Source organism: Urocitellus parryii, chromosome 5 (genome assembly GCF_045843805.1).
Source record: "Urocitellus parryii isolate mUroPar1 chromosome 5, mUroPar1.hap1, whole genome shotgun sequence".
Lineage (NCBI taxonomy): Eukaryota > Metazoa > Chordata > Mammalia > Rodentia > Sciuridae > Urocitellus > Urocitellus parryii.
Genome location: NC_135535.1, coordinates 180,887,779 through 180,906,077, shown reverse-complemented (window position 1 = coordinate 180,906,077; position 18,299 = coordinate 180,887,779). Strand labels below are relative to the sequence as shown.

The 18,299-nt window shown below is 41.8% G+C and overlaps 1 protein-coding gene across 1 annotated transcript in view; it reads left to right on the top strand.

Moving 5' to 3' along the window:
• Pik3ap1 (phosphoinositide-3-kinase adaptor protein 1) overlaps positions 1 to 18,299 on the top strand; it is a 114,433-nt gene that overhangs the window by 66,937 nt on the left and 29,197 nt on the right. Inside the window, exons 9-10 of the mRNA XM_077799111.1 lie at positions 9,957 to 10,052; positions 14,475 to 14,672. Of these exons, the coding sequence (XP_077655237.1) occupies positions 9,957 to 10,052; positions 14,475 to 14,672 (294 nt within the window). The remainder of the gene's footprint in view (positions 1 to 9,956; positions 10,053 to 14,474; positions 14,673 to 18,299) is intronic.

Here is an 18,299-nt window from a genome sequence, read left to right as displayed (position 1 = left end):
TAGAATAATCTCCCTTTTCCAGGGCTCCAAGAGTTAGTAATTAATCTAAGTTCCATCAAGGAAGAACTTGGATCAGGAATCTGGGCGTTTGGATGGGGTTGAGGGCTTTCCTGGTGTGCCCTTCTGGGATCTGCATTTGCCAGCCCTGGGATGGGCACATCAGAGGAAGTGTTTTCCAGTGTCTAAATAGCCAGGGTTATCTATCCCCTTCCTGTGTGGCTGTTTGTGATGGTTACTCTAAATGCCGAAAATAAACACATTACAAAATTGGCCTGTGTTCCTTCACTCACTTGCTCATTCATTCGCCTGCTGGCTGGACCAGTATTGTGGACTAGTGGGCTTTAGACCAGTTTGCAGAACTACTTTGGAGATGCTCTAACTGTTTTGGAGACAGATCTGCCTCTTTCTGACTTGAGTGGGGGGAAAGAGATGTGATGACCTCCCCTTTACCAAAGGAGATTCTAGAACAACCACTGAGTAGAAAGATCGACAGGGGAAATTCCCAGTATTGAGTAAAGGGGAACTGGGAGCTGAACCTGAGATTTTATGATCCTGCTCTAGGCTCTCTTTCCCTGAAACTTTTGTGTGTACACACACACACACACACACACATACACACACACACACATACACACCCCTCTCAGTCTTTAGTTTAGATATGCTGCCACCAGGTGGCAACTGCATGTCTTTAGTATTAGACCTTCTACTTTGCTGTCAATCCTCTTGAGAATTTTTTTGATCAAGACTCCACAGATTTAAATCATCAACTTACACACTTCACTATGTAAGAAATAAATGTCTTTACGGATAAGCTTATGGAAACACTGAATAAAAATCAAACCAAGCCTATCTTTAGGTGTTTTCATTATCTCCTAATCTTTTTCTCCTTTAGTTCTGTTGCCTCTCTCCTTCCCTCAGAGAATGATGTGATAGATAGTCCTGGCAGTCCTTTGATGTTGGTCATTAATTTTATTATGAAAACTTTGCCTAGTGACTAGTCACTTCCCTGAAGCTCTGGGTATGAAGGCCTCAGGAGCTAGTTCTGGGAGGCCCTTGTCAGGTCTCCAAGGGAATCACTTGGTGGATTTTGTCTTTGCTTACATATCTCAGAGGCTTGTGCTTCTTCCATAAGAGAAAGGAGCCAAAGAGAAAGGTATAGTGTCTTGTTACTAGAAATTACAGACTCACAAGGGTCTTTCTAATCTAATCTCTCTAATTTAATAGTCATTCCAGACAGCTATTCTACTTCAGGGTAACCTGTTAGAGTTCCTTTGAACTCTAATCCCTTCTTTACCGTCTGTGTCAGCTTGAATTTGTAGATGGCCAGAGCTGCTGTGGCCCTAGCTGAGAACTGGCATCATGTGACCGATCAGTTTGTGTTTTCTTTACTTGAGCTTTCTGATTGCATGCCCGCCCACAACTGGGTTCCCTCCATAACGGAGGGCATGGTTGAGCAGCTCAGCCCTGTAGATCTGAGTGAAGCCAAAGGACAATTTCTAAGCAAAATTACTAAGTTACTGGTTTGCTTCTGCAGCCTGCGTTATCTGCACCATTTTCCCTCAGGAGCCTCCTTTCCTGCAGCTGCAGAGGCTATCATCCTCTTGCTCTCCCTTTGGGGAAGATTCTGACCCATGCAGACAAGAGATGCTTCCCGGCAGTGGTGCTGGAGGGGGCCCCCATGGTGTTACCAGCTGGGATAGAACACTGCAGAGACAGTGCTGTGAGCACAGTGCACTTTGTAATTTCCTAAGCGTAAGAACTGTGTTGAGATTTACGCACTTAGAAAAGCACTGGATTGATGGTTCTAAAGTTAATAAGTTAATAAGATTGTTGCAGCAGCAGCAGCAACAATCTCCTTCCTCTCTTTTTTTACATGCTTGCTTGCGGAGCACTGCATACAAATCCCCCTGGGCTCTGGTTATTCACCTGTTTCTTGGGCTCCTGGCCTCTGTGGGAAGTGTGTCTTGTGACTTTGTATCCTCCCCAGGGCTCAACACAATGCCGTGCACAACAGATGTCCAACCAGTTCTTGAATTTGAAGTGCTGGGAAACAAAACATCATCCCAGACTTCCTGGGAGTCCAAGTGTGAGATAGTTAGCAGCATTCCAATGCAAAGACTTTGCTTTCCTGACAGGTGGTGGCCAGACATCTGTCAGATGCCCCTTTTTTGAGGGATCAATGGGGGCAGCAGTAACTCTTCCAGCCTCTGCCAGCTGCCTTTTCGGTCATGGCTTTCGTTTTCCCGTGCTGTCCTTTCTGCCTGAATTGCCCTTCTCTTTTCTTAGCTCAGGAAATGCCCAGGTTCCTTCCCAAAGCTCGATGCCTCTGTATGCGTGTCTTCCTTGTTCCTTCACTAGTTTGTTTGCTCAGTCATTCACTCATTCAACAGATATTTGTGGTCCCTTTGTGTGTCCGAGTCACTTGGTGCCAGGTGAGGAGCAGTCAATGAACACCTGGCATAGTCCCTGACTTCCAGAACTTGTGTTCTGCTGGGAGACCTGGATACTAAACAAAAACACCATGTAACTAAACACATCCCTCTAATGGACCCCTGTGTGGCAGAGGGGCTTCGTGCCTAACCAGCAGGGGGACCGCAGAGAGCCCTTGTGCTTCTCCTAACCTTTTCACTCTTAGCCCTTCTTTTTTATCTCCAATGCCAGCCATCACTGCCCAGCGCCTCTGATTTCAGACTTGTCATTCTTCTCTGTGCATATGTGTCTGTCTGTCTGTCTCTCCTTCCCATCACTTCTCCATTAGGGCATGAAAAAGTTGGGCTTCCTTATTGACGTGGTCAGCCAAACCATTTGGTGCAAACGAAACTGAGCTGTTTTCAGGTTATCTTCAGATGTTTTACCATGGGATTCCTGCTCTGAGGCTCTTTTCTTGGCCACACAAGATGCTTTCTGCACAGAGAAAAGTCCTTTTGGCTTCCTGTAGGGTTGGAGAGCCTTTCTCCAAGAATAGTCTGTCAGCAACTGACATTTTATTGTATTACATTCTCAGGCTTGATTTTATATTAAATTAACAACATATAATCTGCGTGGAGTGTCCACTCAGCTAAGTGGTCTAGATTTATGTCACCCGGGGAGTATCAGAGGCATCTTTATTGGGAATTCACTGCTGCTCTTGATTCAGTTCTTAATTAAGTGCCTGCTGGGGTGTTCTCTCATCGGAAAGCTCCTTACATTCCAGGAATGGATTCTTGCTGATTGACTCCTTAAAATATGGTATAAATCAGCAGCTGGCTCTTCTAGAAGGGAACTGTGCCCCACAGTCTCCTTGTTGCTGTCATTATTGTCTTTTCTTTGCTGAAATGAAATGACTTTGCACTTCTCCTTAGACCAACAAGCTTCGGTGCATTTCCGTTTATTTTTACCTGGCAAGGGGTGAAGCTTATGTGCCTGGAATCTGCAGTACAAACTCTGATCATCTAGGAATGATCAGGATTGTTGTTCTGCTTCCTTTACAAAATACCCCGTGTCTGAAAACAGATTCCCTTTGCCTGAAGAATCTTCTTATGCATTTCAGTCACACCTGTGCTACTCTCTGTAGGCTCGGGTCATATACACACAAACAGTTGTCAAACTTCGACTACGAGAGGGTATTATGGATTATTAACTCCCAACATCTAGGTATCTTTTATTTATTATTATGAAAATAATAGCTGCTACCACTGTAAGTTTAGTGCCTAATATAGGTATGACAAATAGTGTTTAAAAAATAATTTTATGTGCCACGGCTAGTTTCCTGGTATTGAGCACCTGGGTGCTGTGTTGAAAAGGATTATGAGTTCAGGAGAATGTTTGCCGTAGATATAGAATAGGAGGGTGGGGGCCCATACATGTATTTGTTGTTCATGGTCTAACTCAAAGATATTTATGTGCAATTAAATATAAGATTGGCTTTTACCCATGATCCTGGCTGCTTGAAGCAGGGCCAAACTGCAGAGCTGCTAGGATTGCCCCAGCATTTCATTGCTACAGCCACTAATAAAGTGTGTGATGGGCCTAGGAAGACGCAGGCAAGTGGACAGGAGCTTCAGGTCTGGACTGTACTGCAACGGCACAACCTTGGCCAAGGAGGCTAGAAAACTTGGTTTTCAAGGGCCATGAAAAAGAAAATGTCTGGCACATCTTTTCTATGAGTCAGACTCCTATAAATAAGTCTTCTGTAAAGAATTGGCCTTGTGGGCTGGGGATGTGGCTCAAGTGGTAATGCACTCGCCTGGCATGTGTGGACGCTGGGTTCGATCCTCAGCACCACATACGAAATAAAATAAAGATGCTGTGTCCACCGAAAATTAAAAATAAATATTTAAAAAATTCTTTCTCTTTCTTAAAAAAAATAATTGGCCTTGTGTTAAGATCCCTCATGCTTTAACTATGTTCAGATATTAAAATATCAATTGGGTATAAATCTTTACTAAGGAATATAGAACGTGGTATTTCAGACTGTGAATACATGCAGAAAGATTTAGAAGACTCGAGTTAAAACAAACTTACTATGAAACAGTGCAAATTCAAGCAACAGGAGCAAAAATAGATAAATGGGGTTGTAGCAAGCTAAGGAACTTCTGACCCCACCCCAACGGGAGAGGGACAGAGTAAAGAGACAAATGGGAGAAAATATTCACCCAGTAAGGGATTAATGGCCAAGTATATAAAGAACTCAATAGCAAAAAATCCCAATAATTTGATTAAAAAATGTGAAAATCTGAGTAGACACTTCTCAAAAGAAGATATGCAAATGTCCAACACATATATGAAAAGCACTCAACATCATTAACCATCAGGGAAATGCAAATCAAAACCACAATGAGGTTCCATTTCACCCCAGTTGGAGTGACTATGATCAAAAACATAAAAAAAAAATGCTAGTGAGGATTCTGAGAAGGAGAGCTCTTATATACTGTTTGTAGGATGTAAGCTAGTTACAGCCATAGTGGAAAACAGAATGGAGGTTCCTTAGAAAACTAGAACAGAACTACCATGCAATCCAGCAAAATCCCACGCCTGGGTGTATATCCAAAAGAAGCGAACTCAGTATGTCCAGGAGACTTCTGCATTTCCATGTCCTTGACCCAAGATAATTGTGGGCAAAGAGTTAATACGAGAATCTGAAATTTGATTATCATTATCCATGATAAGCAAGATATGGAATCAACTGAAATATCCATTGGTGGATGAATGGATAAAGAAAATGTGATGTGTGGTCATGCATGCACACACACAGACACACACATACACACCCACAATGGAATATTATCTAGTCATAAAAATGAATGAAACCCTGTCATTTGTAGCAGCATGAATGAACTGAAGGACATTGAGCTAAGTGAACCTAGCCAGGCACAGAAGATAAATGGCACATGTTCTCACTTATATGTAGAAGATAAGAATGTTGATATCTTAGAAGTACTGTCCAGCTCTATAGGTTAGGAAAGGGTAGTGGGGAGAGGAGATAATGGGAGCTTAGACAATAGTACCAAAGTATAGTTACAGAGGAAGAGTAAATTCTAGTGTTCTAGTCAGTAGGGTGACTATAGTTCACAATGATTATGTATTTATAAAAAACTAAAAGGGAAGTGTTCAAAGGTCCCCAACACACAAAAAAAGATAAATGTTTAAAGAGATAGGAATGCTGATTACCCTGCTTTTATCATTATGCAATGTATAAATATACTAAATTATCACCCTGTACCCCATAAATATATACAATTGTTATTTGTCAATTTGAACTTTTCTTTTTTTGTGGTGCTAGGGATTGAACCAAGAACTTTGCACATGCCAGGTAACTGCTTCACCACTGAGCTTCATTCCCAGTGTTAAAAATTTTCAAATGATTCTTCCTTTTTGAATTGTTCTCTACTTAAGACGTTAGCCTCCGTATAGGAATTACTAATAACAGATAACAGTAATAATAATAGTCACAAGCATTCATATATGTGAAGCACTGTTCTTTTTTTTTTTTATTATTGTGCTGGGGATTGAAAACCCAGGGCCTCACACATGCTAGGCGAGCTCTGCATCACTGAGCCCCAGCCCCAGACCTGCTACGCACTATCCTATGCTCTTGGCAAGCTTCTCATTTAATATGCAGGACAACCCTATGAGATATGTACAATTATCATCACCATTTTACAGACAGGAAAAGAGAAGCTGAGCGGATTAAGCAATTTGACCCAAGATAATTATGGGCAAAGAGTTACTGTAACAGCTATCATTTCTCTTTCTGCATGAGAATTTGACCTTTGGTTGACTTCCTAGCTCTGTTACCCTGGTAACCTGATAAGAGCCAAATGTCAGCTGTGTTTCTAGGCAACATTACCTATGATAAAAATGACCCCTGATTGGTTAATTATATCTAGACCTGGGAGGAGCTATACATAAACTATAAATACCCGAAAGGGACCCATACCCAGGGCTTCTCTGAGGGCAATGACTGGAAGCTCAGCCTCTGGGGGTGCTATGGGAAGATGGTGGTCCTGCAATACAGAGGCTTTGCACCAGGGCAGCTCCTACACCTGCCTGCTGGGGATCTCATGGCCTTTCCTCTGGACTTACAGCCTGGCACACCTAGTCAATGAACGCTTCTTAACATTGTGATGCTGGCCTGCATCCTGCATTCTTTTGAGTAGACGGATGCCAGTCATGGTCATTTTGTGAGTCTGAACATTCTGATAGACCTGTAAATATTAGTTGGTGTTGGACTGGTGGCTGTGTAGTCGTACAACCAGGAGAATGAAAGAGGTAGAAAATTAAAATTGGAACCTGGGCATTCTGATCTGCTGCTCAAGCCTCTAACCATTCGGCTAGACGCTCTCAGGGAGGCTCAAGGAGGTTGGTAACTCTGCTAAGGTCACAGAGCACAGGTTTAGCGGAGTCTAGTTTGTCGACTTCCAGAATCATGCGGTTAAGGTATGACTTTAAAGTGAAAAGATTTGTTTCTCACAGGAGGTGTGTTGAGCGCTACTTTGATCACTGTACCCAAATGTGCATATGTCATCGGAAGGTGCTTGCCTTGACAGTGTGGGTGGGTGGGACGGAAGCTCAGCACAGGGCCACCAGTGAGTTATGCTTCTTTACTTCTTGTTACAGTTCCTCCCCTCCTCGTCTCATCTATTTTTCTTCTTTAAAAAAAATATTCTGAGCAAACTTTTAGCCTTAGAGAAACGTTACAAATATACTAGAGCTCCCGCATACCTTTTACCCAGGTTACTTGATATTAGCATCTGAGATAGCCACAGTACAAAGGTCACAGTGAGGGGCTTCCGTTGTCTGGGACAGCCTCCTACACTGCAGACCTTGTTCAGCTTTCACTGGTTTCCCTGCTAATGTCCCTTTGCTGTCCTGGTATCCTGCCTAGGATCTTACAACACATTAGTTATTTCCCTTTAGTCTACTCGGGTTTGAAACAGTTCCTCAGTCTTTCTCTGTCTAGGTACTTTGAAGAGTGCTGATCCCCTATCTGATAGATCATCCCCCAGGCTGGCTGGGTCAGTGTTTTCTGTGAGTGTACTGAGGTTATGAGCTTTGGATAAGAATGCGGTAAGAATGCTCTTATGTCCTCATCAATGCATAGTGCATCAAGGGCTCGTGGTGTGGATAATGTCTGATTACTGATGTGCCTTCTTTTTTCTTTTCTTTTGTTTTATTCATTCTTTAAGTCCTCCCCCCACCCCCATATTCAGCTCACTAAGATGGGGCTTGTGATCCAGGGTAGTTATTATTAGCATGTCAGCTCCAGCCAGGCAGGTCTTGCTGCTACTGTTTTCTAACATATTTTGCTAATTTTCTTTGTAGTCAGTTCTGCAGCCACCTCTCAGACATGGAAAACAGTTCTCTCATATTGAACTTTGCTAGTGAAAGTGGCTGGGCCGTCTCATGACCCTTTCACCACCCCGTCAACAGGGATGACAGATTGTGTAAGTGAGGTCTGTGCTCTGCTGTTACCAACCTGAAGAATTTGGTTATAGTGATTGAAACTGTCCTGAGGTTGCTGGGCTCTGGGCCAGGTTCTTGGAGACACTTGGGCCTGAGCCAGCTGTGGGTTTCTAGAGGGTTTTGTGACTTACAGTTTGAAGCCCAGTGATAGGCCTCCAGAGTTTCCCCCATCCTGCATTTCTGGGGGTATCTGACCCAAGCAGGTCTTTCCTTGGTCTTCTGTGATTCGTTGTTGGGTAAATGAAGTTTCAAAATGAAGAATTTCAAAAGTTGAGTGGGATCAGGGTCAAGGTCAGGCTGTGGAGGTTGCACTATGGACCGGGAGGGGATAGTAACACAGGGTCTTGGTCAATTAGATGAGGGTTCTGCTCCCAGCAGGGTACACACCTGTAGGATATGTCTTCCCAGTATTCTAACTCCATGGGGGAAATGCTCCATAAAACTGTAATTAAATGGACTAAACTGAAAATCTCATAAGTAGAAATTCCGTGGTCTTGAATTTTGCTGGTCTTGAATTAAGCATAAGTTCTTGTCAGAAAACATTTTGGAGAATTAACCAACCCCTAGGTGTGCACTCCAATCTCACTACAGCCTCCGTTGTAGAATTCAGGGGTTCAAAGAGGGGATAGTGACTTACTAACTGGTTCCTTGTTTAGAATCTCAGGGCTTTTGCACTCGAGGGTGTCAGGGCCTATGATAGTCCATGCAATGTGTCCACTAAGAAAGGTAGAGATGAGAAATTGGTTTTGTTTTGTACCTTTGTGATAATCAGGTGACACAAACAATGGTCAGAGCACTGCATTTCTTTCTTCCTCTTCCTCCTCCTCCTCCTTCTTCTTTTTGTTTTTTGAATAGGGAAAGAAAAATACTAAAATGTGACCAGTGGAATAACTTTCTCCATTTCTTGTCTTCATCTTTTCAGTTCCCAGGAAACCACTGATTCCAATTTCTTACATCTCCTTCCAGAGTTTTTTTTTTTTTTTTTTTTACATATACAAGCAAATACCAAAAAAAGAATCTTATTTTCCCCCTTTGGGTAACATATTAATTATTTAAAATATATGTTTTGGAAGATTCTGATTCTTCAGATTTATCAGAATCTTCAAGAATATGTATTTTCTTTGTTTTTGTTTTTTTGGTCTCAGATTTTTTTAAATTAAATATTGTGGTCCCAGGTGCAATCCCTGTTAACACCTACTGGAATCTAGCTGTCCTTTTTCCCTCTCCAGAGCTAACCACTATGAGGAATTTAATGTTACCATTGTCAGCATATTTATATGTGTACTACATTTTTATGAATTTAGAAACAATTTATAACACTATTTGAAGGCCTTCAGACATTATATAAACACAACATACTGTAATCACCTGTCTGTAACTTTTTCACCCAACTGCTAGGTTTTTGAGATGTCTATGTTGATAGATGTGAATCCAATCCATTCTTTTTAGCTGTTGCATAATGTTCCATTGTTTGAATAACCCACAGTTTATCTATTTTCTATTGTTTCTACATCCATTTTGGTGTATATATTTCAAAATTCAACCTGTTCTTTCAAATGCATAGGAGTAACTATACCTTCTGGGGTCTGTGACTGAGAAAAGGGTCAGGGATTGTGAATGTTGCTTTCTTTTATGCTCATACTCACTACATGTTCTTACTGAGTAGATGATTGGATGAAAGGATGCATGAGATGAATGCTTAAATCTTTTTTATTTTTTTTTTCTGTTGCTGGGGAGTGAACCCAGGGCCTCATGCGTGCTAGTCAAATGCTCTACCACTGAGCTACACCTCCAGCCCTTTTTTTTTAGTTTTTATTTTGGCCTCAAATTTGTGATCTTCCTACCTCAGCCTCCTGAGCTGCTGGGATTACAGGTGTGTTCTGCCATGCCCAGCTCTGAATGAATACCTGGATCTTTTAAGAATGTTGCTAAACGTTGTAAATCCATGTATAAAGTCACCTTGCCTGTACAGAAGAACAAAACATCAACGCCTAGTCTCCCTTTCCTTCTAGATGTTGAAATGCTTCAGGCCAGTACATCTAAACCTGTCCCTGGAGATGGCTTCTCTCGGCCCACTAAGGACTCTATGATCCGCAAGTTTTTAGAAGGTAAGTTGTTATCTGTGAACAGAGAAGCAAAAACGGAAACAGTGCCTGATTCCATATGAAGGTTGTCCCACTCAAGGAACAGGCTGCCACATAATAGCATCTGATGTGGTGATAGGTACTCCTCCTCCCCACTCACCTCTGCCACCTATTCCTCCTGCCCATTACCCATGGGCCAGAAGCTCGTGCCACTGAAACCACTCATTTGGTAGACCAGTTGCCTCTAGTAAGAAGTCTTTTAAAATACATGTGTTTATTTGTATTTGATAGATATTTATGTAGTATCTACTACGTGCAGGGCACTATTCTGGAGGTGAGTCTGAGACATAAGGAAAAGTAAGATGTGATTACTTTTTGGTGGAGGAGGAGAATATCCACAAGTTTGACTAAATCAAGACTATTTTGATGGTGGACTCTGATCTGTATTCACTTCCTCCTTTGGTTAACTGGGACACCTCAGGCCAGTTACTCATCTCTTCTGGGCCTCAGTTTCCTTAGCTATAAATGTTGTGAGGATTCAATGAGTTATTGTACGTTAGGCTTCAGAGCAGGGCCAGGCACATAACACAGGTTTATAATGTTGTCATTATTAGAATTGAGGATTTCATAGGTGAAAAGTATTGCATAAATAATTGTATAATAAAAGTATTGTATAAATAATTCCTTAACCCTATCCAGTGATTTATAACTTATAGTGTGCCTGTTGATCAAGTAGATAGATACAGAAAGCAGAATGCTGAAAGGATGAGGCTCAGGAGGGGCAGGTGGCACATAGTAGGTGTTCAGTACATACTAGCTGCCATAGCAAAGCTTTCTAACATTTTTTCCTTTAGCAGAGGTTCTCAAACTTGAATGTGCATCAGACCCACCTGGAGGGCTTGTCAAAACCCAGATTTCTGGGTGTCTGATTCAATAGGTTGGGGTGCGACCTGAGATTCATCTTCCTGACAGGTTCCTGGGTTATGGTGCTGCTAGTCCAGGGACCCACTTGAGAATCTCAGGTCTAGGGCAGTGCTTTCCTTTCCTTTCTTTCTTTTTTAAACAATGGAATCCTCTTTTGATTCCCCTTTGTTTCTCACTGGTTGCTGTTGTTTTTTAATATTGTAAAATATGCAAATAGTAAAAATTCAAGTGATACAAAAAGTTAAGCAATGAAAATAAGTCTCCCACTATAGATTCTCCAAAAAAACTCCTGAACATGTTCATATGCACATGAATGTATCTTCTTTTCTTTTTATTCACAAGAAATATCACATAAGCACAAACACTCATTTTTAACAGCTAGTGTTCCATTATATATATAATATTACCTAATGTATTTAACCAGTTTCTTGTTGAGATTATTTAGGTCATCTTCAGCTTTTTGCTTTTATAAACCTTTGCACAATAATAGCTTTGTTGTGTGTACTATCTTTTCACATGTTTGGGTCTGTGTGTGCTATAAATTACTAGAAATGGAACTGCTGGAGCCAGGAGTGGTGGCATGGCCCTGTAAGTCTAGCAACTTGGCTTGGGAGACTGAGGTAGGAGGATTGCAAATCTGAGGCCAGCCTCTGCAACTTGGCGAGGCCCTGCCCCAATATAAGTAAAGTAATAAGTAAAATGAAAGAGCTGGGTATGTAACTCAGTGATAAAGTGTCCATGGGTTTAATCTCCAGTGCTGGGGGAAAAAGAGACAGAGAGAGAGAGATAGCGAGCAAGTGCAAGCACATGCACGCGCACATGCAAGCACACACGTGCAGCTCAGGCAGGGGAGAAATAAAATTGCTGGGTCTAAGGAAGTGCATATTTATGAGTTTGACAGATCACTTTCCTTTGTGATATTCTACCAAGCTTTTATTCGCACCAGGGGTGTCTTGAATATTGTTTTCAAATAAAATCTTACATGGAGGCTTAGTGTACAATGCAGACAAAACTGGAACTGTTCCCCAACTCTCTGCTCAGCCTCTCATTTCTATCTAATGTGATCTCTCTTGGATTCTGCAGAGAGGAAAGAATGCAGCTTTGAGGAATTTGTTTGGTAACAACATACCTGGTGTCTATGAAGGGTGGGAAGGGAAGCGTAGAGATGAGGCTGGGACAGGTGACCTGGGGCCAGGCTTTGAGGACTTGTCCCCTCACTTCATTCATGAGGCCAGCAGCCAGTCAGCATCAGAAAGTTGTGAAGTTCTAGGCAGGGATTAACTTTCTGTCCCCAATAAAATACAGTCCCTGGCACTAAGCAGTACCTGGATTATATTGGCAAATGTTTGTTGTTTAATTCATTAGTTAATTGCTTTAAATGGCTTGATCTGATCAAGATGAGAGTGACTGAGAAACAGGCTCAGAATTCATTCTGGCAGGGACTCCAGTAGCACAGAATTCAGTTCCTTTGAGGTGACTTTATACATAGGGCAGTAAATCTCTTACAATTTTTCTCTTTTGCTTCCCTAGCATTTGTTGGTCCCAGGGAGCCTGGCAGCTGGGGTGGCCTGCAGATTCTTCCTTCAGACATCTCTAGTTTGGCCAGCAGGAGCCAAGGGAGTAGTTGGGGTGCTTATCTGTAGCTGCTAATAGAATGAAGGAGGGGCAGGATGCACAGTCCAATAAAAGTGCTTCTTCCTGGGACTTGCAACAAATGTTCCACCTGTGGACAAATGTTGCTAAGGAAGTAGCTGTTATTGGTCCCTAGGCTCCTGAATTTCTTCTATGACTTCTAAAACCATAAATATTTCTCTGCCATGGAGAAAAAGCCTCCTCTTACCCTGATAGTGTAATATCCTGAGATCTGCCTGAGGGTCCCTCAGAGTCTTCCCAGATCAGATCAGGAAGATGTTGGGAAGGAGAGCAGTCATGGTACGCAGGCTGTTGTGTGGGCTCAAACCAGATGCATGGATCTCTGCTTGTCCCAGAGAGCATGTACCACCCAGAATTGATTCATCCATTCTTTCTAAGGATGTTCCTGAACACCTGCCATGGGAAAGGCCCTGCATTTGACTGGAAGACATTGCAGGGAGCCAGGGGCAGGAGCTGTCCTCCTGTAGCTGACAGTCCAGGAAGTGAGAGAGGCAGGAACAGCCTGAGCACTAATACATAGGGTGAGGATAAACCACAGGGTGGACTCAATTTAGACCGGATGATCAGTGAGAACTCTTAGAGAAGGCGGCAGTTCAGATGAGACTTGGGGAAGTCACTCGGTTGGCACCATGTGGAGGGAAGAAGGTTCTAAGCAGAGGAACAACAGGCCTGAGACAGAAAAGAGTTTGGCTGGATGAACTGAAGCAAAACCAATGTATCTGAGGACTGTGAGAGAGAGACAGGGGCTATGGGATTCACTGTCACCCCTATAGGGTGGCCAGCAGCTCTTCCAGGACTTCTCATTGTGTTAATATCAGACAACACCCCTCCACCCTGAGCTTCCTTATGCCCTTGCACAATATGTTCAAAGATGGGCAGATAAATAAAAATATATCTTGAGGGCAGTGCCCTATGAACTAGAGACCTCTAGTAAGTTGGAACTAGCCTGGTCAATCCCCAGGACCATGATGCCAGAAAGCCAAGGGCAATCTCCCTGCAGCACAGAAACAAATGCAACAAACCAAAAGTCCCCAATAAGTCTCCCAAAGGCCCCGTCTCTATTCATTCCTGTATCTCAAATGGGCATTTAATAATGCCCATTATTAAATGCTAGGGAGAAGAAACTGAACACTGCAGAGAAAACTTGAGGGCTGTGGGCCCCTGGTGGGCAGAGGGTGGGAAGCATGTTTCCATTCTCAATCTTTTTGGTCAGCGGGGAGCAGCGTTGGGATTAGAGGTTGCAAAAGAAGCAAGAGATCATGGGGGTTAAGAGTACAGCTGTGGTATGTTTCCTGGGTGCCAACCTGGCTCCAAGTAGCTTTGGGAAAGTTACTTAAATCCTCACAGGCCCAGTTTCTTCATCTGCAAAGTGAGATTAATAAAAATAACTGTGCCACAGCATTATTATAAAATCAAAGGAGATAATGATGAGGCGATACACCTGGGGTAGTGCTTGGCATGGAGGAAGTCCCCAGAAGCTATTTCTTGGAACCATTTTGAGGAGGACAAGGAGGATGCTGAAGAACTTGGTGGCAGGTATCCAGGACATCCTCACACTGGGGATGGACCCACATGACCTTGACCTGTCAGGGTTGTGCTCTCTTCCCCCCAGTTCTAATGGGATACGGAACAGCAGTTAATTTGATGTGTTAGAGCCTGATGCCTACTTCTCTGGCTGCACTGATAGGTGGCAAATGAAGGAGACGTCGGGTTTCTCTGAGAAGATGATGCAGAAGGTGATGCAGGAAAGCCCTTTGCCCAAGGCCAGAACTGTACTGATAAGGAATGGTCATTTTCTCTGCTCTCATGACTGGCTGTTACCCAATTTGTTTGACCATTGCTTTCAGAAACCTTTCTCTGTGTTTCTAGGGAACAGCATGGAAAGGGCTAACTGGAAGAGAGAGCAGCACCATCCTGGTGGGGAAGAAGATGTTTATCACATAGTGGATGACGACGAAGCCTTTTCTGTGGACCTGGCCAGCAGGCCCCCTGTCCCAGTGCCCAGGCCAGAGGCCAGTGCTCTTGGCACTCATCAGTTGCCGGACAATGAACCGTACATTTCTAAAGGTAAGTGTGGCAGAGAACAATGCTCAGAGGGGGTCTTAAGAGTATCTCAGGAATTTCCCGGGTCCCCTGGCTTTCTCAACCATTGCTTAGAGGCTGTTCTCTCCTGAATGGTCTCTAGCCAGCCCTAGGAGCCTGGGTCATAGCTTGGAACAATTTCTGGAACTAGATCAGAGGCAATGATGGAACTCAGTGCCAGCCTTCCCGAGTGTTGGCATTCATGTGCAATTGCAAAGACTGGCAAATAGAACCTCAGTCAGTTCTTATCTTCTGAAGCCCTTTTGGGTATTATTCATAATTTTAATAGCTACCATTTACTGAAATCTACTAAGAGTACTCTATCTGGAAGATGACATTTAATCTATATGATGATATTTTAGGTAAGGACCACTAACCCTATTTTACAGATAAGGAATTGGAGGCTTACAAAGGTCACTCAACTACCATGCGGCAGAGCCAGGATTTGAACCCAGGGATTCTGACTCCCCAGCCTTGACTTTTAGCCTCTATGCTAGGCTGTCTACCAACCTACACTAATAAAAATTGGTGAGACTGGTGTTATAACTGTCCCTGATGGCATTGTCAATTTTACTTCTTTCAGAACTTGATTATATTAATATGGTTTCAAGTACTATAAGAGTAGAAGAATCACCAGATCTGTGCTCCTGACTTATATTCCACTTTTAATAGTTATAAGCATGCTGTGGAAAGTGTGCTAAGAAGAGATTGTAATAATACATGATTATACCCTGTCATAACCTAGTGTTCAACCAGAGTGCCCTGTAACTGGGTTGGGGTTGCCAGACAAAATACAGGATGCCCAATTTGAATTGAAGATGAACAGCCAATGAATTTTTAATGTATGTCCCAACTAGGTCCCTTCTTTGGTTTTGTTTTGCTCAATCTGGTAATCCTAAATATGTTGCAATACAATTTGGGGGTTTTCTGTACTGGCAAATGCCAACAATACTCACTTTTCTTATTTCCTTGGGTGTGTCTCCTTTGGCATATCCAGCAGAAACTGTTGGTGCCCTGCCCGTGTCCCCTTAGCTCTTTATATTTTTGTCCCTACTGGCTGGATTCCACCTGTGTGCACTGGTTATCTTAGCCTGACTTTCTCTGTGGTCTGGAGCTTCCTCTGTCCTGTTGTGGGACAGTCTGGAGTCACTGGAGAATTAGCACACAGGGCCCTTCCCCCAACCAGTAGAGAAGTTGGTGGAGGAATATCCTTGCTTACTTGCCTGGCTGGTAGAAGAACTCTGAATTGCATGTTCTACATTGCTTTTCAGGGATCCCTGTATTGCTCAGTGTGGCAACTTGCTTGATAATCCAACATTTCTTGCTTCATCTACTTCTTATCTTGCCTTTATCACCTCCTGAATAGTCTACTTGCCCTTGAATTGTCTCAGGGTCTGCTTCCGAAAGAGCTCACATGAAGAAGCATGCAGATATATATTGGTAATTCCTAAACTATACAGTGGCTGGGGGCAGTGTTGATGGCACAGCTCATACAGGGAGGCAGTTGTGACAGGGGCACAGTTGATTCCCAAACAGTTCTGATGGACTTGCTAGGAAATTGTGGAGAAGGAAAGGAAAAAACAAAGGCCTGAGGTGACAAAAGTGGCAATGTGTTGGAGGTTGGAATACCTGTGTTCAACCCTCAGCTCTTGTATTTTCAAGCTGTATGGCATAGGACATTAGATAATCCATTTCACCCTTTTTAACTTTTTTTTTTCATCTATAAAATGGGTATCATAATGATACATGTCTACACTAATACATATGTCATAATAATACATGATTATACCCTGTCATAACCTAGTTGTGAGGGTCAAGTGAAATAATACATGAAGAAGTACTTTCAAAACTTGTAAGATACTAGATAAACATCAGTTAGATTACCTAGCGTTTTTTTACCGCCTTGTCTAATGTCAGATTTTGCTTATCTTTTTTTTTTTTTTTTTGGAGGGGAGGTATAGGGGTTGAACCCAGGCATACTTTACCACTGAGCTACATTCCATCCTTTTTTAATATTAATTTTTTTTTGAGGCAGTTGTCTCATTAAGTTACCAAGACTGGTCTCAAATTTGCAATCCTTCTGCCTCAGACTCCAGAGTCACTAAGATTGCAGACATGTGCTACTGCACCCAATTCTAGACCCAAAGATATGTTGTTTGCAAAAGGCTCATCTTACAGGCAAAGACAGCCACCGGCTGAAAGTGAGAGGATAGAAAATTATATTCCATGCAAATAGAGCATGAAAACAAGCAGTAGTAGCCACTCTCATATCTGATAAAGAAGACCATAAACCAAAATTAATCAGAAAAGACACAGAAAGTCACTTTATACTGTTAAAATGAAAAATCCAACAAGAAGATATAAAGATAGTAAATATTTATGCCCCAAAGTTCAGTGCACCTAAGTACATAAAATAGACACGGCTCAATTAAAGACTCAGCTAGACCTCAGTACAATTATACTGAGTTATTTCAATATACCTCTCTCACCAATAGATAGGTCATCCACAAATAAAGTTAGACTAAATAAACTTAAAAAGTATTATAAACCAAGTGGACTTCACGGACATCTATCGAATATTTCATCCAACAACAGCCAAATTCATTTCTCAATTGCTCATAGATCTTCACCAAAATAGATCATACTTTAGGCCACAAAGCCACTCTTAGAAAATATTAAAAAATTGATAAAATTCTTTGCATCTTATTAGATCATAATGGAATAAAATTAGAAATCAACACCAAGAAAAACTACAGAAACGATATAAACACATGAAGATTGAATTAGCCACCTTTGAACTATGAATACGTAAAAGAAGAAATCAGGAAAGAGATTAAAAAATTCTTAGAATTAAAAAAAAAGTAGTGGTACAATATACCAGAACTTTTGGGATACTATGAAGGCAATTCTAAGAGGAAAGTTTATAGCTATGAGTACCTATGTAAGAATATCAGAAAAAGCTCAAATAAACAAACTAATGATGCTTCTCAAGGCCCCAGAGAAAGTAAGAACAAACCAATTCCAAAACCAGAAGGAAATAATTAAGATCAGAGTTGAAATAAATGAAATAGAGAATAAAAAATACCAAGAATCCATGAAACAGTTGGTTCTTTGAAAAGATAAATGAAATTGATAACCCCTTAGCCAAACTAACCAAAAGAAAAAAAGACCCGAATTAATAAAATGAGTGATGATAAAGGAGAAATCACCACAGACATCACAGAAATATAAAGTATCACTAGGGACTATTTTGAAAACTTATACTCCAATAAATTGGAAAACCTGGAAGAAATCTCTAGACACATTTGGCCTGCAAAATTGAACCAAAAGCATACAGAAAACTAAAATAGGCCAATAACAAGAATGAGAATGAGACAGTAATAAAAAGCCTTCTAACAAAGAAAAGCCCAGAACCAGATGGATTCTTAGCTGAATTCTATCAGAGCTTTAAAGAACTAATGCCAATCCTTCTCAAATTATTCTATGAAATAGAAAAGGATGGAACACTTCCAGATTTCATTCTATGAAGCCACCATCACCCTGATATCAAAACCAGATAAGGACACATTAAGGAAAGGAAATTATCTCTGATGAACACAGATGCAAAAATCC